The sequence below is a fragment of the Gopherus evgoodei genome, chromosome 16 (genome assembly GCF_007399415.2).
Source record: "Gopherus evgoodei ecotype Sinaloan lineage chromosome 16, rGopEvg1_v1.p, whole genome shotgun sequence".
Classification (NCBI taxonomy): Eukaryota; Metazoa; Chordata; order Testudines; family Testudinidae; genus Gopherus; species Gopherus evgoodei.
Genome location: NC_044337.1, coordinates 8191771 through 8215470, shown reverse-complemented (window position 1 = coordinate 8215470; position 23700 = coordinate 8191771). Strand labels below are relative to the sequence as shown.

Sequence of the window (23700 nt, the reverse complement as noted above, 5' to 3'; positions counted from 1 at the left end):
TATTTTTTTGTGCATGTACAACTCTGGGCTGTGCAGGCCCGAGATGGCTTGTGCCTGATGTGCAGAGAGCTGAGCCATTGTCAAAAAATCCCTTTCAGTGTTTTCAAAATGACTGACTTTTCCTTTAGAAATTAATTTATACTAAAAATGTTGAAATCTTTGTTTGCTCGATTGCATCCCTTGCAGCTTTCTGAGCAGTCCCTTGCCACTGGGGAACAACTGGCCATTGGGAAGCCTAATTTTTGATCAGCACCATCTATTTACACATTATCTTTCAGCCTTATGAGAGGCCAGCTGCTTCTCTCAGCCTGGTACCACACTCAGCTGCACACACACACACACAAGTAGTCAAGCAATTAGCTTTATTAAAACTGACCCTTCTCTTGGCATGAACTACAGCAGGATCCTGTGAGACACACCAGCCCCTGGTGCATCCTGGTTTCTAAAGCAACCACTGCACGCGCAAGATGGTTAAACCAACTGCCTGACTCCCTTATGCTCCAGCAGCAGGAGGGTGGTCAAGCCCTGTCCACCCAGAGGGTGCTGAGACAGGGAGCTGACGTACGGCTTTGCTCTGTTGGAGCGTCCCCTTAGGGTCAGAGACCAGCATGTGCCCATTGAAGGTTAGCTTCCTCCTGCCCACAAGCAGCAGGGAGAGGGGAACAGAGCCGTTAGGGGGGCCAGCCAGGAACATGAACAACCCGTGAGGGAATGTAAAATAACACCACTCTATCCCCTGGCATTCCCATCCCTCCAGCACCTGCTGACGGACGTAGCCTGTAACACATCCGCCTGCTCTGTCAGTCCCCAGGTGAGGGTGGCAGTGCCCATGGCCCAAGCCCCCTTGCTCCTCCAGTCAGCAGGGAAAGGCTCCTGGGCTTCCTCAGTGAGAACTGAGGGTGGGTTCAAAGTCATTGGAGGCGGCAGCTGTAAGGCTGAGCTGCTCATCAGCCCAGTTCGCACCACGTGGCCCAGTTAAGCGCTTTGCGGGGTCGTGCCCTGCTGGGCCAGGATGGGTCCAAAAGTGAGCTTGCCAATGGATAATTGTATAGAAGTGGAGCCCACGCTAGGTTTAAAAGGAAGAAACTCAATCCCCGCAGGGTGGGGGGAGTCCCCCATTGCGTGGGGATTATCTCCCGCCAGCTCCTGGCCAAGCCTTGCACAAGCTGTTTCTCTAGTGGAGCCTCCTTAGTCCTCCTCCCATTGCAGATGTCGCCCTCTTCTGTTCTGCAGCGCCCTGGCGTGCAGCAGGCCACCGCTATCTCGAGGTGAACACCGGGTAAGCCAGGTAGTAACCCAGGGTGGAACCCACGATCACCCCCAGGAAGATCCAAGTGTTGTAGGACATCACCACCAGCATCACCAGGTAACCGATCACCACCTGGGCCACGTGGAGCAGGCTCTGGCTGATATGGTAAAGAAACCACCTTTCCGGAAAAGAAAAGCAGAGTTAACTATGGCGCGAACAAGCCTTGCTAGTTAGCAACATCCCCCCAGGCTTCCAAGTGTGTCTGATGTGCTCCAGGAGGGGAGAGCGGTACCGGCCAAAGAGGTGTGAGAGCTCATGGCTAGGAGCCCTGGTAGCGCAATGGGGGTAGAAAATTAAGTGGGGTTAATTTATGTTTGCTGAGGGCACTGTGCTGCCGAAGGGTCTGTCCATGCTGACTGCAGTTCATGTAATCTGCCAGCATCCAAGCTACCCAGCTCACGCAGCTGCAGCATGACCTAGCCCCGGCGTGATCACGCGGGGTTCCAGCCAGGTGTGTATGCTCCACACTGAAGTGCCTGCTACTGCAGCATTACGACTCCCTCCCGTACCTGAGCTGGCACGATTCACGCTGGCTCGGGTACGTGTACGCAGGCCGTTGACGCTGTGCTGAGCCACTGAGGTGTTCTGATTGGCTATTAATGAGCTGTATCGCGGTAGCCCCACTCCTGGATCGGGACCCCATTGTGCTAGGTGCAGTACAAACACAGACCCAAACAGCTTACGGTGTAAGACAAGAAGCGACAGGTGGATCCAGACAGACGGGGAAGCACAAGGAAACAATGGGACAATCTTCAGCAGCATGATAGGCAGTGATCTCAGCACGCTGCCAAAGCTATGTGGGCTATAGCACTAAAATGACACCGCTCTGTAGCCCCTCCCCTTTACACTAGCTTGCGTCCTCCTCTCCTGCTGGTTTGGATATGAAACTTTGCGCCACGTGGAACAGGACACGCAAGGCAGGGCAGCATGCTCTTCAAAGTGAAGCGAGTTCCCCTTGCGTTGTTTGTTCCCTGCATTTCGTGCAGGTTGGCTTCCTGTTCCTTTGCACAATCAGGGGACGGCAGTAAGCTCTGAACTAAGCATTGCCTCTTCTGCATTTTGGTTTCTGCACATATGGGCTAAAACCTGCCTTTGATTTCTTAACCCTTTCCATGCATGGCTCACTTAGGCACATGGAGCTTTTAGCCCCGGGGTTCTACCTTGGTGGAATTCTCTACCTTGTCACCTGCTATGGTTACACCTCGTCCCAGCGTGAGCCAAAGATGCTCTTTTTAGTTAGTTGCACTTCATGTTTTAAGTCTGGTGCTGTGAAAAGCTCTTTCCAGCTGCAGGAAAATAGTGAAACTGGCCTTAACTGAGCATAGAAATTGGATGCTTAACGGACATGGCCTTCTAATGAAGGAGGGTCAGAACAGTAGTCAGTACGTGTATCTTTGTAGGCAACCTCCCATCTTCTTCCTTTGAATGGGTTTTCTGTGTCAAAGGCCCAAGCTCCACTATCCCACCACTGCCAAAGCAGAAAGTGATCACGTGGGATAGGCCTGTGTGACCATAACAGATCCCCATTCCCAGCTGCAGTGGAGCCGCTGAAGGGGGGAAAGCCCTTAGCATTCCCATTATGTCCAGTGATTCGTTCCCAGCCTCAGTGCGGTCAATCCTGCACCTACGAATGAGACTCCATCTGAGATTAAGCCTTTCATGCTAGTTACCCCCGATCACATGGGACCCGCTGACGAGGGCTCCTGCAAATACAGGGAGGGCAGGCGTTCAGCGTATTTCCTCCGACTGTTTGCCAAAGGAACCTTGCTAGAGAAATGTGGCTGGCCAGAAAAAAACAGCATAATTAGGATGGCTTAGCTCATGATACAGGTAGTGCCTGAGGGAAGATGAGATCGGATGGGATTAATTGGTTCTGTTTTAACGGCTACAGTTGTGATGGTTTACAGGGTACAGAAAGCCTGCAGCACCTGCCACCATCTGAACCCAGAAAAACCAGTACGTTCCAGTTAACAAATCTGCAAACAACTTGTATAAAAATCATAGCTGGTCAGAACCCAGAATTCCTGTCCCATGGCAAATTCCAAACATTTGGGGGAAAACTGTTCCGAATCGGAACAAAAATTTTAAATCTCCCCCTGGCCTGGGAATTCCAAAACTTCAATGAAGAAAAATCAAAATGACCATTTGTTCTCACTCAATTGGCTCGACGTGTTTTATATTCCAATTTTATAATTTAAACACGTCGCTGCAGCCAACATAAAAAGAAACGGTTCGATAATTTTCTGTTGAATCAGCATTTTTCCAATGGAAAACTGTTCCTCTGGGACATTCCAAACAGCGCTAATATGTATACAGCCTGAACTCCTCCGGCAGCAGCCCTGCTGCCTGGGGCAGTGCCAGCTCCCTGGGTATCAACAGTTTCCCTGTCACACAGCCCTTTCCCACCCCCCCGTCAGTGTCGCTGCCTCCCAGCAACCCTGCCGCTCCCAGTGGGCCTAGGGGCAGTGGTGCCTCTTGACTCTGAAGATGAGGGAGCTGAGACCTAAGTTAGGTGCAGGAGGGAGGGGGCAGCAGCCCATAGGGGTGGGGGAGAAGGAGCTGAGGCAGTACGGGGCGGACATGAGGGCAGGCGCACTTAGTGGAGGAGGCATGGTTGGGTAGTGGCCACCTACTGAGAGGTGTTTGGGGATTCTGGGATCCTCATCTCCCCTGACCTGTGTCTCACTGACCAGGAGCAGAGCTCTGGGGAAGGAGGAGGAGCAGTGCCAGCAACTTCAACCCCTTCCTGGCTTAGGGGGCAGGACGTGGGAGACGCCAGAGATGGGGTCAGAGCTGCAAATCCTGCTGGAGCAATCTAGCTGCTCCCTGTCTGAGGGGCCAGGCTGTCCCCAGGCAGTGGGGGGAATGGGGAAAGCAGTCAGTGGGGTTAGGATTGCCTGTAGAGGGCTCTGAACACCCGCAGAGTGTTGAATTGACAGTGGCTGGAACCTCTCCCTCCTCTGCTTCGCGGCCTCCCCTGACCCAGTCTAACTGGCAGGCACCTCTCCTCTCCCTGTGTATTGCACTGTTCATCTTCACCTCGCCCCCCTAGCCATAGGCACCGACTCCCAGTGCTTCCCACCCGGCCACCGCCAAACAGCTGTTTGGCAGGGATAGCACGCTCCAGGGAAGCGGGGGGAGAGGAATGGGAATGCAGCGCACTCAGGGGAGAAGGTGGGGAAGAGGCGGGGCCAGGGCAGAGATGTGGGGAAGGGGGTTGAATATTGTCAGGGAGGGGGCGGAGTTGAGGCAGGGACTTTGGGGAAAGGGTGGGAAGAGGCAGGGCCTGGGGCAGAAGGGGGATCCAGCACCCATGGGAAAGAGGAGAAGTCGGCGTGTATGTCCTCTGCGCTCTTCAGATGCGAGCACTTAAGTGTGAGGAAGAAGGTTCCCTGGGAGCTACTGCAGGGTCTCTTACACCTTCCTCTGAAGCAGCTGGCTCAGGCCACTGTTAGAGACAGGCCACTAGTCTGAACAGACCCTGGGTCTAGCATGGCAGTTCCGATGGGCAAGGGTTGCCAATTTTGGTTGGACATATTCTTGGGGGTTTCATCACATGACATACTCTTTAATTAAAGAGTAATCTTGAATTCCTGGGGACTCCAGGACAATCCTGGCGGGTTGGCAACCCTATGATGGGACCACACTGCAAATGGTGCTTAAAGCCCTTTGCTAGAGTCCCTTGGGCCTCCTTTGTGCAGCACGGGATAGCGAAAGCCTCAGACGGGGAACTGCGTTACCTTTTTGAGGTGGTGTTTTGCTGACCCAGGTTTGAGTTGACAGACCCTGTCTCCGGCTCCCTGAGTGACTCCTGACTGAGGGTGGTGGGGATGGCCAGTATCGTCTGCCGAAGGAGTTTGGTTTTGCTGATCTTGATGGCTTCGTACAACATCGCTAATAGCAGAACCACCAGCACTGACAGCACCATCCCTGCAAGGCAAACACCATTCAGATTGGCCAGGAACCAGCAAGAGAGTCAGGAAGCACCGCTTAACTTGCCACCAAGCAGTGTTTCATGGGACTCTGAAGAAGTAAGTTTTAGAGGGAGGAGCCGGAAGTCCCTCCTTCTAAGGAAGTTTCCTGACCAAATACAGTAGCTGATCCTCAGCATCTGCCTTTCCCTCACCCTTATTCCGCTCTTCATCCCCACCCCATCAGGCTGCAAAGCTCCGATCCAGCAGCAAAGGGGCAGTGGTGCTTGTAGTGACATCTGCCTCTACCCACCCCAACGGGTCTCCCCTATCTCTGCTGCTCTGCTCATCCCAGATGGGGCCACAACCTCTTCAAGTGAAGGACATGAGGTACAAAATTCTTCTTGAGCCCTCTGGCAGAACTGCCCACTTTCCATGTCATAATGTCACCCTCTTCCTGCACCTTAGCATTGCTGGAGTGGCAGCAGGCTGGTGTGTGATTCACTGATCATTCCTCATGAGACTGTGCAAAGGCATCTTCCCCCAAGTCCCACCCCAATCTGTGACCAAACCAATACTCTTCTCGTGCGACGGGAGATTTAGAGGCTGAGTTTACACACTCTTAGTCTTCTGCTAGGCTTCTTTGCAGCTTAATCTCAGATGGCATTGTTTTATGCATAAATGTAGTGCTTGTGTATATGGTATAATGGATAAGGCAGGCATGTGATAAATAACTGCTCTACATCCTCATTTGTCTCCTCCCTCCTGTCCCAGTCATGGCCCACTCTGGAGCAGAGACTGCCAGCTGTTGTAATTTGTGCCCATCAAATGTGTCAATCCCTACTAAGCAATAGCGTGGACGATCTTTCAGTGGTTTGTGATGTAGTAGTGACGGTTTGGGGTATTCGGTGAATTCCACACGGAGAGATCAGGGCTATTACAGGGGACAGGAAGGGACCTCCGGAGATCAGGAGTGGGGCTGGGAGCAGGCAGTGGGTTTGTGTAGAATGCTGGAGAACACATTCTCTGTTGGAGTTTTTCTGTGCATGCAAGTTCTTGTTCTCCCAGCCCTTGACTTGGGGTCTGTCACTACAGCGAAAACAATGAGTACGCTGAATAGCAGCCCTTATTCCCTCCTCTATTTATCACCTACTCAGCACAGATTATGGCCTCTGCTAGAGGAAACATGAATGAACTACATAGCTGATAACCACCCATAATCAGCTGCTCCCTGTGGCTGTCTACTGCACAAATTACTTGGGTCTAATTTCTATCGCTCAGGGGTGGGAATAATCCACAGATTCTGTTCTTACCTGCAGGGGTGCGGACATTCCAGAAGTCAAACAAAAGTACCACCTTGTCGGAGAAGTAGAAATACATCTGGAGGAGAAGCAAAGTAAAGGCAAAAGTTAGGAGCTGGAATGGGGTGGAATGTAGACACAGCAGCCTCATCTCTTACCAGCCGGTGCCAGATTTCCAGCTGCAGAGAGAGACCCATGATTGTTAATTACAGCCTCTCATAGATGGCTCCCCAGCGCCTTTTATAAATGACAATAAAAACATTTCTGCAAGTGAGGTTAGCATTGATAAAAGTTGCCAGGTTGAGAGGCCAGAAAGTCTCTGTGCAGTGACAGACTGGGAGGAGCACAGCCAATACATGGAGTGAGTAAAGGTAGACAGACATGGCAAGTTCCGGCACTACTTTGAGAGATCTGACTGAATTAAGTTTAAATAGCTTTGGAGTCCATTGCATTACAAATGCAAAGTGGATGTGTTATTGTGGGATTGGCCATAACTTCTCTAGGGGAGCAGACATGGCTAATATAAACCTGCTGGGAAGCGTTATGAGCTTCAAAGGGCTACTTTACACATTGGGCCAGACAGGGAGGCACTGTCAGGTTGAACAAAGTGGATTTCCTAGGAAATATCTGGAGGGAGGGGAATGCAGATGCCTGACTCCAGACCCAAGCTTTTGAACTGCTGTCGGGTGGATTACCTCCTCCCGGTCTATACTATGAGCTGGGGGTGGGGGTGAGTCCCCTGGTCGCGTACACATGCTCACGCTTGCTCTCATCAAGCAAGCAGAAGTATGAATAACAGTGTAAACACAGTGGGCAGCGTGGGTAGTGGCAGCGGAGGCACAGCTGAGCAGTGCTGAGTACATACCCAACAGTTTCAGGCGGGGTTCGTGTTCTGAGCAAAAGCTGTTATGAATTTTTGACCACAGAAAACCAGCCTGGTGGAGTCTGAAGGGCTCCAGAGCCCATGCTGGAGTTGGGGGGGAAGTGGGGCTCACTGGTAAGCTTATTAGCAGCCGTGTAAGTTCTTTTATTGTTTTAATGTGTTTTCTCTGTAATGCTTTCACTTGAAGAATAACTGTGCTTGCTTGCACAGGGCAGTGTGGTAACGTATAGCTGTAGCCAAGTACCTTGTTTATAGCCACTGAGGAGAAAGCAAAGCAGGCCTGCTTAGGGAGTCTGACTTGCTGGGAAACTCACAGCGAACACAGGGAGCTATGCAGCCTGGTCAGGAGGGAGTGAGATGCAGGTCTCTGACCGAGAGGTGAGGGCTGGGACCTGGGAACCTAAGAGTGGGTGCTCTTGCTGGACCACGGAGGGGGAACACAGGTGCAGTTTCCCTGGACTGTGACAGAAGGGGCCACTGTTAAGGGTCTGTCTAGATATCAGGTACTCACATGACCCCCATTATCATGGCATCTGAGCGCCTCCCAGTCTTTATCCAGGTGAGGTGCTGTTATCCCCATTTTACAGATGGGGAACAGAGACTAAGTGACATGTCCAAGGTCACACAGGAAGTTGGTAGGAGAACAGGGAATTGAGTCTAGGTCTCCCAAGTCCTAACCACTGGGCCATCCTTCCCCTTAAGACAGGAGGTACTGCTCAGCCTCCACAGCATGTCCAGCCCTTGGCCTGGCAGCGGGGATGCCCACAAGCGTGTAGCTTGTGATGCAGATGCCGCCTGTCCATTATGAATTGGGCTGAGACCAGCAACTCAAGTCGTAGGCCTCCAAGATGCATGTGAAAGAATGAGACATGATTTGTTTGAAGGCTTTTCCATCCAGCTCTTCACATGTTCTCGCTATCCAGGCTAGCTACTGTGTGCTCCTCATGGTGGTAGCTAGGGTCCAGCACAGGCCAGGAGCTGCTGCGGTGTGTATGTTGCATTTCATCTGTTGGAACGTGCTGTCTCTCATGGGCCAGGTTGTTCTGGAGGTTTTTCAACCAGCTGTTAATTAGTTTTCATATTCTCCCCCTTTCCTCCAGTTACCCAGGGGTGTCTGGGCATGGGAGTGTTGTGGAGAGGTACACCCAGCTCCTCCTGCATCACTGCCATTGTGCATCTTGGTCTGGAGCCGGCTTAGGCTCCTAAATCAGCCTGAGCCCTAGAGATTGCACAGGGCTGATATCTAAGAGCCAGATGTGCTCCTGTGGAATCTGAATTGCCCCATCTGCAGCTGCGCTGGAAGGGAGGAACTCCCCGCTGCAGGACGGCAGCAGCTGTATTGCCCATGCCCACTCCCAGGGATGCCACCCAAAGCTGCCCTCCCTTACATTTTGCGGAAGGTCTACAGGATCCTTTATGGGAGATCTCTTGAATGAGCGTGTCTCATTGATGGCCTGGCCCTGCCCTCGTGACCAGGTCCACGGCTGGGGGGCTTGTAATTGGCTTCTACTGTCTTATACCCACTTTCAAGGTAGATTTTCTGCAGCCTGGTGGAGGCCGGTGCAAGAGGTTTGATTTGAAATAAATAAAAGGCTGAGTGGCCGGCCTAGGGACTGAAATCCTCCTCTTCTGCCCCATAAGCAGTTAGCTACAGAATTCCCCACATGCCACCCCCTAGCGCAGCCCAACTCTGGGCTGGAAAGGCCACCTCTGGAGGTGATGGTGGTTCTTGGCTTCTTTCTGAGACTGCCAACAGAGGGCGTCATAGGTGATGGGTCGTATGCTATGGCTACCTATCTGATCTGTTCCCACCACTTCCTTCTCCACAGGTTTCAGCCAGCCAGCAAATTATAATGAGTGTTGTTGCTTGGAGCCAAGTCAGTGAATGGCTCCGGTTTCCCATGTCCGCATCCCTGAGCCATCCAGTCCCCACCTCTCCTGCTCCTTCCAGCCCCTCACCCTTCCCTTTCCCCATCTCTTTATCTCATGGCAGGCCCCTCTGCTTTGGCAAAGGCTCTTCCAGATGATCACACAGCGGAGAGGGTTCCATTAACAACAAAAAGCAACCTCCGAGGACTGAGCCAACAGTAACTCGAGCAAGCTCATGCTCTGCCTTCATTTCTCCAAAGCCTCCTTGGGCACAGAAGTATCAGAGATCATTGATTTACTTCTGTGAACCTCTTGGAACTGCATGACCTTGCTGAACCAAACTGAAGGGCTCTTAGCAGGTTTGCCTCTTGGCAGATTCCTGAGTACTGGATCTTCACTTCAAAAGGACAAATTCAGTTTGCTCCACTTGTTTGTTTGAGCTCCACCCTCTGAGAGGGGAAGCCGCCTTGCATAAAGACCAACCCCAGGCAGAACAGAATCAGGACAGGGGAAAGGATTGATGGTTTGGGAATGAGGAGCACTCACAGCTCCCACTGAAATCAGTGGATCTCAAACACTTCCAAAAATCAGCCCCAAGGTGCTTGGTATGTTTGAGGTAGTGAGTGTGATGGATGATGTATTCTTGCACTTATATAGCTGTTTGCAACCATGCATAAAGCCTCACAGGATTGTTTGGAGGGGAGGGAGCAGGTAGAGGCTGCATTTTATAAGTAACCTGAGGCACAGAGAGGATAAGGAACCTGACTATGGTTACACAACGAATCAAGAATAGAACCCAGGAGTCCTGGCTCCTATCTAGTTCTTACAACAGGGGTGGGCAAACTTTTTGGCCCGACGGTCACGTTTGGGAATAGAAATTGTATGGTGGGCCATGAATGTGGGGCTGGTGATGAGGAGTTTGGAGTGCAGGAGGGTGCTCCGGGCTGGGACCGAGGGGTTTGGAGAGTGGGAAGGGGATCAGGGCTGGAGCAGGGGGTTGGGGTGTAGGGGAAGGCTCAGGGTGCAGGCTCTGGGCAGCGCTTACCTCAAGGAGTTCCCAGAAGCAGTTGCATGTCCCTTCTCCGGCTCCTATGCGGAGGCGCAGCTAGGCGGCTCTACATGCTGCATGTCCACAGGCACCTTCCCCACAACTCCCATTGGCCGTGGTTCCTGGCCAATGAGAGCTGTAGGGGTGGCATGCAGAATGGAGCCCCTGGCTGCCCCTACATGTAGGAGCTGGAGTGGGGCCATGCCACTGCTTCCAGGATCTGCGTGGAGTGGCCCCCGATCCTGCTCCCCAACTGGTGCGCCAGAGCAGGGCAAGCCCCAGACCCCACTCCCCAGCGGGAGCTCGAGGGCTGGATTAAAATGGCTGGTGGGCTGAATCCAGCCCGTGGGCCATAGTTTGCCCACCCCTTCTTACAAAGATAGTATCGTTATCCCCCTTTTAGAGATGGGGAAACTGAGGCACTGAGTAGTGACATGACTTGCCTGCATGATTTGACTTGTTTCTCTCACTTTTAACGCAGCCTCAATCAGCATGTAGAGCATGATCCTGAACTGAGCCCTTGCTCATGATGACTGCAGCACACTCAGCAAGGGGCCCGTTGTTTAGCCAGACAAAAAGGAGCAACCTTGAGTTTTACCTTGGAGAGGCAGAGCTAATGGCAGGCAGTGAGAAGGGTGCCATGTGTCTCAGGCAGCTGGCCAGACCTAGCCGATTACAGGCAATCAGCTCAGCTGCTCAGCCACTGAGAGTCAAGGCAGTTTCACTTCTCGGTGGAGCAGAGTAGTGTCCATGCCTGTATAGTGACCTGCCTTTGGGATTGTGAAGTGCTCTAAGCTAGTGCTTCTCAAAGCCGGCCTGCTACTTGTTCAGGGAAAGCCCCTGGCGGGCCGGGCCGGGCGGGTTTACCTGCCGTGTCCCCAGGTTTGGCCGACTGCAACCTTCCCACAGCCCCCATTGGCCTGGAGCGGCAAACCGCGGCCAGTGGGAGCTGCGATCAGGCGAACCCGTGGGTGCGGCAGGTAAACAAACTGGCCCAGCCCGCCAGCAGATTTCCCTGAACAAGCGACGGGCCGGCTTTGAGAAGCCCTGCTCTAAGCTGTGTTTTCCTTTGCACTGGGAGTTTAGGAGAGATTCTCCAGTGAGGAGAGATTCTCCAGTGAGGTGCTTGTCTCTGTGGGAGGGCCATGGTGACTTACCAGTAGGGCTAGGAAACATCCACTAGACTAAGAGTTATGCCAGATACCTCCAAAAGCAGCACTAGGCTGGTGGCGCTGCATTCACCGTGGGAAGGGAGTGGAGCGCGGCCAGGGGTTAGGTACCGTAAGTGTTGGGAAATGGGGGGTTGTTTCTATGTTAATGTGTCATTCTGTTTACCTTCTAGCACTAAAACAGGGGCTTTCCACAATTATGCACTATGGTGTGTGGATTTCAATAATACCTGTCCCCTCTCGCCCACACGCACAGACTTAGACTATGAAAAAAGGGATTTTTTTCCCCAAAAGAACTGGCTCAATCAAGCTAGTTTAAGTTGATGGAAAAACCCCACTTCGATGAATGCAGTTTAACCCCCTTGGCTTGAATTTAGCAGGCTGCAGCAGGATTTAACCCTGCTCAAAAAAAGCACCTTTCTTCCTAGTCCAGACAGCTCCTCGGGTGCAGCAGAGTGAGGTGGTGGCCTGACTTCCAACCCAGTATGTGCTGGGAGCTCCTGAGCAAGGACTTTGGAAGGCCCTGAAAAGGGGGACATGCTGCAGGCCATTCAGATGCCATCTGAGGCCGTTAGCCCTGTAGCCTTGTGGTTAGAGCACAGCACTGCGAGGCCAAAGACTTGGACTTTTCTCCTAGCTGCCACTTTCCCTCTCTGTGTGACCTTGGGCAAATCACTTCGTCCAAGCCAGAAAGTCACTTCCTCTGAGCATGGAGCACTTTTTTCCAGCCACACACGAGACTTTCCTCCTAAGAAGGGAAGGCTTCAGATAGCACAGGAACCACTCCGGTAAGATCTCTCTCTTCTGCCTACAGATACAACAGCAGCAGTTTGTTAATGACATGAGCAGATGATGCTTTTTATACAATAATCTCCATTATGCATCTGAAGGGACCTGCTTGGGCTAGAAATATTGCCTAATGGCTGTAGTATTCATCCAGTAAACAGGATCTAATTATATGCTTAGTCAGTACATCGTGAAGTGCATATTATCACCTGTAATTGGCTCATTCTTCTGAATTTTTGTTGGCAGCAGATTTATAATAATAATGTTGAAATGAGACTATAGGACTTGGCGTCCTTAACCCATCAATCTCAAACACTTCACTATGCCGGTAGCGTTGTTTTCCCCTTTCAGATGGGAAAATGTGAGCGCAGAAATATTCAGAGACTTGCCCAGGGTGTCTCAGCCAGCATTTGAACCCAGATCCCTCGACTTTTAGTCCTGTGCTCAGTCCAGTAATTACATTTACCACCTTCAAATGCACGAATCCTGCTGGGTGGTTACTGGACCATCTGTTTTTGTCTGAAGGGCTATGGCTGTAATCCTAAACTGGAGATTAGATGGCATTTTGTCTTCTGGCTGGCCTTCTTCTTTCCATGTGTTGCAAGATGAGAAACTGGCTACCCCTAGCTCAGGAGGAAATGCTACACAATGTAAGGACAGAGCTATGCTTCCTGGGCCAAGTCTCCCTGGCATATTTTCTATGCAAGGATGCTGGGGGGTGGTTTACCCCCAGCCCAAGTTAGAGGGATACCATAACTGGCAGCCAGGCTACTGAAAACCCCTATGAGCTGTTCCAGCTATCCCCAAATCCCGAGGTTTAGGAACACCCCTGCCAAGACATCCCCCCCCGGCTGATACTCCTGAAACTGGGGCTTCTCTGGGTGTGGTACAGAGCTAGATATGCCTCCTGGGCTGTCCCTCTGCATTGGATATATTTCTCAGGAGCACTTAGGCTACTTTATGGTTCCGTCATTGTGGCTGTGGTGTTGTGAAGAAGCCATGAGGCACCCAAGAACTGGGTTTCTCTTGTGTCCTGTCACTATCTGAGTCAGCAGCAGGAAGACCGTTCCTTTGCTGAAACCAGCTACTCCTCGGCACTGCTGCTACTTCCACAGAGAGTCAGAAGGGGAGGATGGGCTTGGGGTGAAGGGGCAGGATCAGGAGCCAACCTACATCTCTGACTGTCTGTGTGACCGTAAGCAAGCTAGGGACCCTCTCTGTGAAATGGGGAGGGGCCTTCCCTAGTGGGCCCATAATGAGCGTCCAGGAACTGGAGATGATCTGGTATTAAAGTACTTAGTGCCACAACATGGAATCCTTGGAGCGTCACTAAAGAGCTGTTGTTACATGTTGTTTATTTGTACTGCAGGAGCACGCGAGCCCCAGTCATGGCCCGGGACCCTGTTGTGCGAGGTGCTGTATGTTGAGACAATGGAGGTGGGTTCCAAAAGTACCATATGTCTGCCCAGGAGCTGGAAAAACCTGCCCGTAGAGTGCAGTATAAGGGAATGTCTATACTTAAATAACTAGAGCTCTGCCACTGCAGTGCCTGGTATAAACGCTACCTAGGTGATGGGAGGGTTTCTCATGTCCACCTTCCTGAGCGGTGGTAGGGAGGTGAATGGCAGAATTCTTCCACTGACCTCATGCTGTCTACACCGGGGATTAGGTCAGTATAACTCCATCTGGCTGGGGTTTGGATTTTCCACGCCCCTGGGAGACCCAGGCCTAAGATACAAAGATGGGCTACAGATTCTTGCGAAGAGGCAACACGCCAGCGTTCTCCCTCCCCAGTCCATTCACACACCAGAGTTTTATGTCGGAAGATAAGTCTACACTGAATTGAGAGGTGTAATTCCCAGCTTGGGTCACCAGAGACACGCTCGCTCTCTAGTAGTGTGGCCATGGTGACATGGGTGATAGCTCAGGCTGGCCACCCGAGGACAATCCCGCCTGACCCTCTGGAGACTGGCTCCTTTAGCTAGCCTGAGCCACCCCACCGTCGATGCTGTCATAGCCACACCACTATTTTTAGGACTAGCTCAAGCACAACCAGTGCATGTCTGTGTATCCACACTGGGAATTACACATTCCCAGACAGAGCGCGCTCCATTTCACACAGGGCGAAGTGATCCTGAATGGCCGGCCGGGAGCCAGATGCCAGCAGATGATCTGCACACTACAGCAGAACTTCAGAATTACGAACACCTTGGGTATGGAGGTTGTTCGTAACTCAGAACAAAACACTATGGTTGTTCTTTCAAAAGTTTACAACTGCACGGTGACTTAATACAGCTCTGAAACTTTATTATGCAGAAGAAAAATGCTGCTTTTAACTATCTTAATTTAAACCAAACAAGCACAGAAACAGTTTCCTTAACTTGTCTAATCTTTTTTTAAACTTTCCCTTTATTTTTTTTTAGTAGTTTACGTTCAACACAGCACTGTACAAATTTGTGTTTATTTGGTTTATTGGGGTCTTTGCTGCTGCCGGATTGTTCACTTCTGGTCCTAAACGAGGTGTGTTGTTGACTGGTCAGTTCATAACTCTGGTGCTCCTAATGGGGAGGTTTTACTGTACGTCACTGCACAGACCCACAACGGGCTTTGTTGGGTCCTTTCACAGCCAATCCAAGGCCTGGGCTACAGTTAAAACTATGGCACTTACTGTAGCTATGCAGACCTAACCCCCAGTTTAGACGCAGCTACTTTGACAGAAGAACGCTGTCACAGTTCGGGGTAACTGCACCTGTATTCCCCCTCCATGGTCCTCCAAGAGCACCCACTCTAGGCTGCCGGCTCCTCAGCCATCACCTCTCCTGGGCTGTAATACCTTGGTCTAATTTCGGTTGCTGGGATTAGAGTGTGGCTGTGATACACAGGAGGTCAGACTGGATGAGCTGGTGGTCCCTTCTGGCCTTGAACTCTGTGCCTCTCTCCCATCTTACTAGGGTTTTTCCAGGCAGCATAGTTCTCTGCGTGCATTGTGTTATTCCCCAGCAAGCGAGACTTCCTACACAGGCCTGTTCTGCTTTCTCCTCAGAGGCTATAAACAATGTAACTTCCCACAGTTATAAGTTACCACACAACCCCTTCTAAGCAAGCATGTTTACTGTCAAAGTGAAAGCATTACAGAGAAAAAAATAAAAGAACGCACATGCATGGCAATAATCTTACCAGAGATCATCCCCCTCTCCCAGCTCCAACAAGGGCCTGGCAGGTATAGAGTTCTTCAGAAAAGACCCTTGCTGGGGACTGTAGTTACAAATTCATAACAGCTGTTAGCTCAGGACAACCAACCCCATGAATCTGTGAGGACCTCCCATAGGCAGCTCAAGGCTTTGACCTTCAGATTCTGGGAATAGATAATCAACAGACAATGGGTTTCTGCTTAGGGCGTAGCTTCAAATGGTTGGAGCTGGAGGAAGGAATTTGCATTCACCTCTTCCCAAGGAAACCCACTCAACTTCATTTGTCCCAAAGGTTCCTCAGGGTCGGGCACATGGTTTAAAATAGTTATTGGATGCTCTTAACACTTGCCAGGATTTACACTGGACACATGCTACCCCTCCAGGCCTGAGAAGTTACATACAAGTCCACAATGGTACGTAAACCATGCACTGGTAATGCAAGGAACTCCAAAGAGACTTTCATTTAATTCAATAAGGCTTTTCAAGGATACTGCAGGAAATTGCCATATCTGTCATAAATGCTTCTGTTGACCTAGCTACTATCATTCAGGGAGATAGAGCTCTTACAGCGATGGCAAAGCCCCTTCTGTAGTAGGAGTCTGCTTCTGCACTATGGGGTTATGGCACCGTAGCTATGCCTCTATAGCACCCCTGTGTAGACATGGCCCAGGTGTCACCATGCGAAAAGCTAAATCAGTGGGTCTCAAACTTTTTTACTGGCGACCCCTTTCACATAGCAAGCCTCTGAGTGTGACTCCCCCCCTTATAAATTAAAAACACTTTTTAAAATATTTAACACCATTATAAATGCTGGAGGCAAGTGGGATTTGGGGTGGAGGTTGGCAGCTTGCAACCCCCCCATGTAATGACTTAGTGACCCCTAGTTTGAGAACCCCTGAGCTAAATAATGCAAGACTCTTCCAAGAGAGGAAGTTAACCCTTTACATGCATCAGTGCAGGCAGATAACGGTGACACTAACACAGCCAAAGTACTCCGACTACCACAAGGCGCATCGACCATGCAGGACCCCAAAGTGAGCACTGCAGACATATAAAACCCACGGTCCTTGGCCCCATGATCTTACTGTGTAAAATCAGACATGACCCAACAAGCAGTCATTGGGGTGGATCCAGCACATAGATCGGGTATTTGACACCCGGCATTATGTAAAGGAAGTTGCTTCGTTAGTTGGATTGTGGAAGCCATAACTACAAGGTTATACAAGGGCTTCTCTACACACACAGATTGCACCCAGGTAGCTTAAGTCAGTTAACGGTTTTAGACCGGTGCAACCCCCTGCATGGGCACACTTGTATCTGTTTAAACCTTGATGCATTGGAGTAGCTCGAACCTAGGAATTTATACGTGCAAGCTAAACCATTATAAGCCAGGATTAGATCTTTTTAAGAGTCTCTATGCACACGTTTGCACGTAGTTAAACCAGTGCAACTCTGGCGTGTCTTCACTGCAGTGTTAAGTCGAGGTATCTACATGCAAGTTACTCCTCTCAGGTTGGCTGAGCTCAAATGAGCGGCCACGTCGCAAAACAATACTTGGCTGCTGCATCTACACTAGTACTCTACTTCCTCGCGTTCTTCGTGCTAGCAGTCAGCTGAGCCCAGCTTTCCAGGCGATTTGTAGCAGAACTGGCCTGTCCTTTCGGGGCCCGTGGTGGGGAATTATGGGGAAGCGTTGGAGGACTGTCCAGAGGCAGTTGAATGGAGACCGCACTACAGAGTGGTCCTGTTAGCAGCTGATAAGTTGTGCAGATTTGAGCCTTAGCCAGCCTGTCAGGGGGTATAGGCTAATTTGAATTAAAAGTTTGTGTGTGTGGACAGGAAGGACTCAAATTAGGGGCAACATTTGAACAGTAAATCAGATTAAATTTGTAATGAAGACAAACCTGTAGTGAGTAGACCGGGCCTTTGGTAAAGTTGCACCTGTGTTGCTAAATCAACTTATACACCAGTCTAATGCAGACACACTTCAATTGGTTTAAGCCTCACTAATTTAAGCTAAACTGTTTTAAGCAAGATCTAACCCAGTTGAAACGGTTTAAAGAGAAGACATCTCAGTTCCACAGGTCATGTTTTCTACTCTAGACCAGACCGAGGGGCTGCACCCAAGATTCCAAAGCTGCACTGTGCCAACAGGTTGATTCACCTCTGAACGTTCCAGACAGCAGGGTTAGGGTGCCTGACGTTCCCACCCCTCACACCCACACAAGTGCGTCCCACTCGCTGCTGTGGAAGTCAGTTCTGTTTACAAGTTAGTTGTAACCAAAACCTTGAGCCAAATCACATGGCAAAAAAGGAACTAGAGAGACAGATTTTCCTGTGTTGCAATTCTCTTAAGGGAAAATGCACATGTGATACTGGGGGGAGATTTAAGCTTTTAAATAATAATACTTTGCAGTTACATGGCACCTGTCACCTGAGGATCCCAAAGAACTTTAAAAAGATTAATTAAGATATTAATATTGCTATTTTAAAACAAAATGTTCATGTGGCTGTCAGGTTGTTACACAGGATTTGGAGCAAATTGCGTTTAGCTCATTGGTCCTATTTCAAAACAGTGAGGGAGTGTGCCCCAGTGGATAGGGCATTTGACCGGGAGTCAGAAGACCTGGGTCCTAACCTTGGTTTAAACACTGATCACCAGAGTGATCTTGGACAAATCATGTCATTGCTCTGTGCCTCGGTTTCCCCATCTGTAAAATGGGACTGACTATACTGTCCTTTTTTGTTGTTGTTTTTTTGAAGCACTGTGAGATGTATAGATGAAAAATGCTATAGAAGAGCAAGTACAATTGTTAAAACTTATTGTAACATAATGTAATGGGAGAAGAGGTATTGGGCTAGATTAATAACCTGCTGCTAAGGACTGCATGAGATTTCAGCTACATGGAGGTAATCCTAAAGCCCCAAACCCTCACTAATTATAGGGGGTGAGTCACTGAGCAATACTGGCCCAGCTCCTTCAAAGATATTTAGGTGCCTAACTCCCATTAGACTATGGTAGGTAAGCATCTCATTTCACAAGAGAGAAGCCTGAGACCAGAACTCTGGATCCAAATACCTACTGACATTTGGGGAAGTTCAGTCTTGATTTTGGATCTGAATTTAGGAGTCTTGCGTTCATTTCTGCTTTTTAAATATCTGTATCTGATCACAACTGTGTATTAGCTCGACTCTTAGGTAAGTCTATGAATTAAATTATCTGACAGTCGAATCACTCCTTAAGAAGCTAATACATCTGATGAGCCAATTAACAAAAGTTAAATTTTAATTCACTACATTTTTTGCGATAATGTTGAACTGTAGCATTCAGAACAGCCCTCCAAACAGCAGACATTAAATATACCAGTGAAATATCCACTGTATGTATGATGACTGCTTATCTAATTTGCATGCATGTACTAGAAGCTTGGCTCCTTTTTGTTACCCTGCACCTGTGGGTTAAACAAATAGCTGGTGACTACACAACGGATTTGAGAGATTGTGGTTTGGAGTATTACTGTGTTTGCTGTTGCACCCTGTGGAGTATATCAGCCCAGGCCTGGTCTGCACTTAGATCAATTCAGCTCTGTCACTCAGGGCTGTGAAAAACGACCTATCCCCCAGTGTAGATGCAGCTAGAGCAACAGAAGAATTCTTTCTTTGACGTAGTTACCCCTGGTCAGGAGGTGGATTAACTACATCCATGGGGAAAAAACCCTTTTCCCTCATTGTAGGAAGCATCTATGCTACGCTGAAGTAAATAGGATGAAATTCAATATGGACAAATGCAAAGGACTCCACTTGGGAAGGAACAATCAGTTGCACACGCACAGAATGGGAAATGACTGCCTAGGATGGAGTCCTGTGGAAAGGGATCTGGGGTCATAGTGGATCACAGGTTAAGTATGAGTCAACAGTGTAACACGGTTGCAAAAAAAGCAGACATCATTCTAGGATGTATTAGCAGGAGTGCAGTAAGCAAGACATGAGAAGTAATTCTTCCACTCTACTCCGCACTGATTAGGCTTCAATTGGAGTATTGTGTCCAGTTCTGGGTGCAACATTTCAGGAAAGATGTGGACAAATTGGAGAAAGTCCAGAGAAGAGCAACAAAAATGATTAAAGGTCTAGAAAACATGAGCTCTGAGAGAAAATTGAAAAAATTGGGTTTGTTTAGTCTGGAAAAGAGAAGACTGAGAGGGGACAGGAGAAAAATTGTTGTTCTTAATCTTTGAGGATAGGACTAGAAGCAATGGGCTTAAATTGCAGCAAGGGAGGTTTAGGTTGGACATTAGGAAAAACTTCCTAACTGTCAGGGTAGTTAAACACTGGAATAAATTGCCTAGGGAGGTTGTGGAATCTCCATCATTGGATGTTTTTAAGATCAGGTTGGACAAACACCTGTCAGGGATGGTCTAGATAATACTTAGTCCTGCCATGAGTGCAGGGGACTGGACTAGATGACCTCTCGCGGTCCCTTCCAGTCCCATGATTCTATAGTGACATAGCTGCAGCTGTACTGCTGTAGCACATGTACTGTAGACGTTGCCGCAGACACTAGGCGCATGAGGCCGGATCCAAACCCCACTGGTGTTACTGAGAGTCTTTACATTGACTTCAATGGACTCTGGATCAGGGCAGGAGTCAGGCTGTCATTACAGTGCTCACTAACGTGTGGTAATAATTGAGAATAAGGAAATCTATAAACTGGAGTGACTCAGAAAGGCAGCATTTTCCTATGTGAACTAGCAGAAACCTCATCATAAGACTCATTCCTAAATAGATTAGACACTCGGTAGACTGCAGGAAACAATCCTGAATGGGTAAGATGACCTTAGCTTAGGTCCTTATCTCCAACTTCAGTGATTCTGTCACTGTTTCCTTACCCCGAAAGGAGATGATTTGCTAAAATGCTGTCTGGTGTACACCAGCGTTGCTTCACTGGTATAGGACAACCAGGATACTGTCTTGGACACAGATGTACTAGCAAAGCTGGGCTTTGCACCAGTATAGTAAAATTTTCTACCTATAAGGATAGTTAAGCACTGGCACAAACTTCCAAGGAAGGTTGGAGGTCATTGGAGATTTTCGAGAACAGGTGAGACAAACAGCTGTCAGGAATGGTCTAGGTAGACCTGGTCCTGCCTGGGTTCAGCAGGCTGGACTAGATGATCTCTTGAGGTCCCTTTCAGCCCCATGATTCTACGATTCTATTACACTAAAACTACCCTGTGTGAGCAAAACCATCTACGTCAGTAAGGGCACAGCTGTCAGTATAATTGGGGGGGTGGGGTTGGCTTACCTATGCTGGTTAGGGATCACACGTCTTTGCACCCCTGACTGGCATAGCTGTGTTGGCAGAACTCTCTAGGGCAGACCTACCCTGAGCCAACCTATGAAGAAAAGCAGCTGTGGTGGGGCAGGGAGGAGGAGGAGAGAGAAATCCACAAATGGTTAATGGAAAAAGTTTTCACTAGAAAAATTACGTTGAGAAAATCAACGTGATCTTTGGGAAAATGGCCAAATATCAATTTATCTTGAACTAAAAAAAGTTGACCCTCCCCCTTTATCTAGGACACTGGTTCGCAAACAGTGGCTGCTTCATTTCTTTATGTCAAGGGTTATTTTGGGGGTACAGTCAGCCCTGGTTAAATCTGCCGAGCACCCCTTCTGGAAAGGGCAGCAGAAGCACAGTGGCAGACAGAAGCAAAGTGATGTGGAAAGGATAGAGCAGTGGGGAGTTGCAAGCACCAGTGCTAAAGGCTGCATGCTCATAAAGTCATAGACCCAAGCAGAGATAATAAACCGCATTGATACAAAACGGGGCTGGTGGGGGGTAGAAGTTACCAAGTACCCCACCCTTTGCATCCAACTTGTCTCTGTAGCACTGTCTTAATGTAATTACTTCTTGTAACCAAGCGCTAGAGCTGCTGCAGAGGAAGGGGTAGGACTGAGAAGATGATTTTGACCTTAAAGTGGCCCTCCACATAATGAGAATATGTTCAGTTTGGCTGAGATGTGCCATTTCTCCAATCAGAAACCTTAACCACAGGGTGGGGGTGGAGGAGAAACATTCCTTCCAGGAATGAAGCAGTTACACTGCCTCGTGCTGTCCCTAATAATGTTACTGTGTCAACATCATGCTTCCCTGCCCCCGGATAAATGGGCAGAGTGCAGCAGAGCCTTCTCTGGGCAAAACATAAACCTTTCCACTGGCAATCACTTCAAATCAGATTGTGAATTAAATACCACCAATTAGGGTGACCAGATGTCCCGATTTCATAGAGACAGTCCCGATTCTGGGGGCTTTTTCTTATAGAGGCACCTATTACTCCCCACCCGTCCTGATTTTTTACACTGACTGTCTGGTCACCCTACCACCAATGTATCGTTTGTATTTGAAGGAAAGCACGGCTTGTATGTATCATCTGACTCCAACCTGTAGTTTATAGTCCGGGCAGATTTCTAACCCCATCAGCCTGCAAATCTGAAATGTACTTACTTGCATCATCTTGGCTTCTTTCTTTCGCCTTTGCAGTGCAACACAACCGGAAAGAAAGGGAGTTTGTAAAGTGATCCCGAAGTATGATAGCTGCGCCTCTGGAAACTCAATACTTCGCGGTGCGGTGTATGTTTCAATATAGGTCACTTGCAAGCTAGATAAAATCACAGGGCTTGCGCAGAATTGTGGGAGTTGTAGTGCATCATAGGGGGAAGGACTCATGGGAGATTTTTGTATAGGGGGAGAACTATTTTGTCAGCCCCTTCTGCGTTATAGCAGCAGTTTAAAATTATTTTAATTACAGATCTAATTAATGTGATCAGACTTTGAATCCCCCTTGGAGCTATTGCAACTTTTTGATGACATCTTTTTCTTTTTCAAGAGGGAAACTAATACCTAGCTGTTATACTGTTCATCTATTGATCGCACAGCACTTTACAAAGGAGCTCACGATCCCTGCCCCCATTTTACAGATGGCAAAACTGACAAGGCAGAGGAGGGCAGGGTAACCCGCTTGGTGCTAGCATGTGGGACTGTGGGATTTTAGGAGATGTAGTTCTCTTTTTGGGACCCCCATCCCTCCAAAAAGCCTTTTGCCTGATCTCCTGTGGCTGCATCTTGCATTGCAAAGAGCAGGAGCAGTTTCCAACGGAGGACGAGCATTGTTGTTTAGAGACTCCCTTCCTAGACCTTGAAGCGATGCAATCAAAGTGTACAGAGGTGACGCAGGAAATGTAGGTGCTGGCTTGTAATAACATGCCAGGTGTGGTCAAAATTACTGACCCACCCAGCTGCATATGACAATCTTCCGAAGTTTAAGAGCAGGGCACACATGTCAGGACTTGGGCCTTCAGCTCCGCAGGGCCTGCTGGCTGGGTCTGGTGGGGGGGTTCAGCCCTGTGGGGAGGGGTTTGGGTGGGTTTTAGCCAGGGCTGCCAGGGGCGGGGGCTGGCCCCCATGAGAATATACTATTCTACATGATTGCAACTTTTTTTTATGGAAGGGATGCCCAAAATTGCTTTGCCCCAAGCCCCCTGAATCCTCTGGGTGGCCTGACTTTAGCCCCACTGGGCATCCCTGCAAGCCCTGAGTCCTGGCAGGTGCTTCCCAAGGGGCTGAAGCTTTGGGCCCCGATCTCTGCTAGGCAGAAGCCCCTAGCCTGCCTCCAGTCTAGTAGGTGGGAGCTCTGCATGCAGCTCGCGAGCCTGTGTGGCCACCCCTATAATCTGCACACAGCCACAGCCAGCCCAGTAGCATGCAACCTGCATACAGCCAGTCTAGTAACATGTACTCTGAATACAGCCAGTCTAGTAACATGCAATCTACATGCAGCCCGGGTTTGCGGCTTGCAATGCACCCTGGGAGCCTCCCGGGTCCCTGAAGGGCGCGGGCCGGGGCTGCTGGTGCAGGCCCAGTAGCTCCGCTCCGGGGGGGCAGGAACCCAGCGGGGCGAGGCCTCGGAACTACAGTTTCCAGCATCCCCCGCGCAGGGAGGGAGTTAGCGGAACGGCACGTCCCAGAATGCCTGGCTGGGGCGGGGGTCTGAGCCGGGCATGGCCGAGCCGCGGCCCCGGCAGCGGGCGCTGGTCCCGGCCGGGCTGGGGGCGTTACACGGTCACTAGCCCGCGGGCCGGGCGCGGCGCAGCGCAGCGCAGCATGGCCGGGCGCGGGGCAGCGCAGCGCAGCCGCCGCTGGGGCGCAGGCTCATGCTGCTAGCGCGGGGCGGAGGCG

The 23700-nt window shown here is 49.9% G+C and overlaps 1 protein-coding gene across 5 annotated transcripts; it reads right to left on the bottom strand.

Annotated features, from left to right (window-relative positions):
* Positions 1 to 345: 345 nt before the first annotated feature.
* On the bottom strand, positions 346 to 22279 carry SLC31A2 (solute carrier family 31 member 2). Of its 5 annotated transcripts, none has more exons than XM_030535801.1 (5): positions 21970 to 22279; positions 11907 to 12298; positions 6534 to 6600; positions 5050 to 5239; positions 346 to 1427 (listed from the first exon to the last, which is right to left on the bottom strand). In XM_030535801.1, exons 2-5 carry the CDS (start codon positions 12039 to 12041, stop codon positions 1259 to 1261), a joined length of 561 nt encoding a protein of 186 aa, XP_030391661.1. In that variant the 5' UTR covers positions 12042 to 12298; positions 21970 to 22279; the 3' UTR covers positions 346 to 1258. The 5 variants fall into 5 exon arrangements, with proteins under 5 accessions (XP_030391661.1, XP_030391662.1, XP_030391660.1 ...); XM_030535802.1 differs by lacking the exon at positions 21970 to 22279 and adding an exon at positions 20770 to 20803; XM_030535800.1 differs by lacking the exon at positions 11907 to 12298 and having other exon boundaries at positions 21970 to 22216.
* Between the last annotated feature and the right edge of the window lie 1421 nt (positions 22280 to 23700).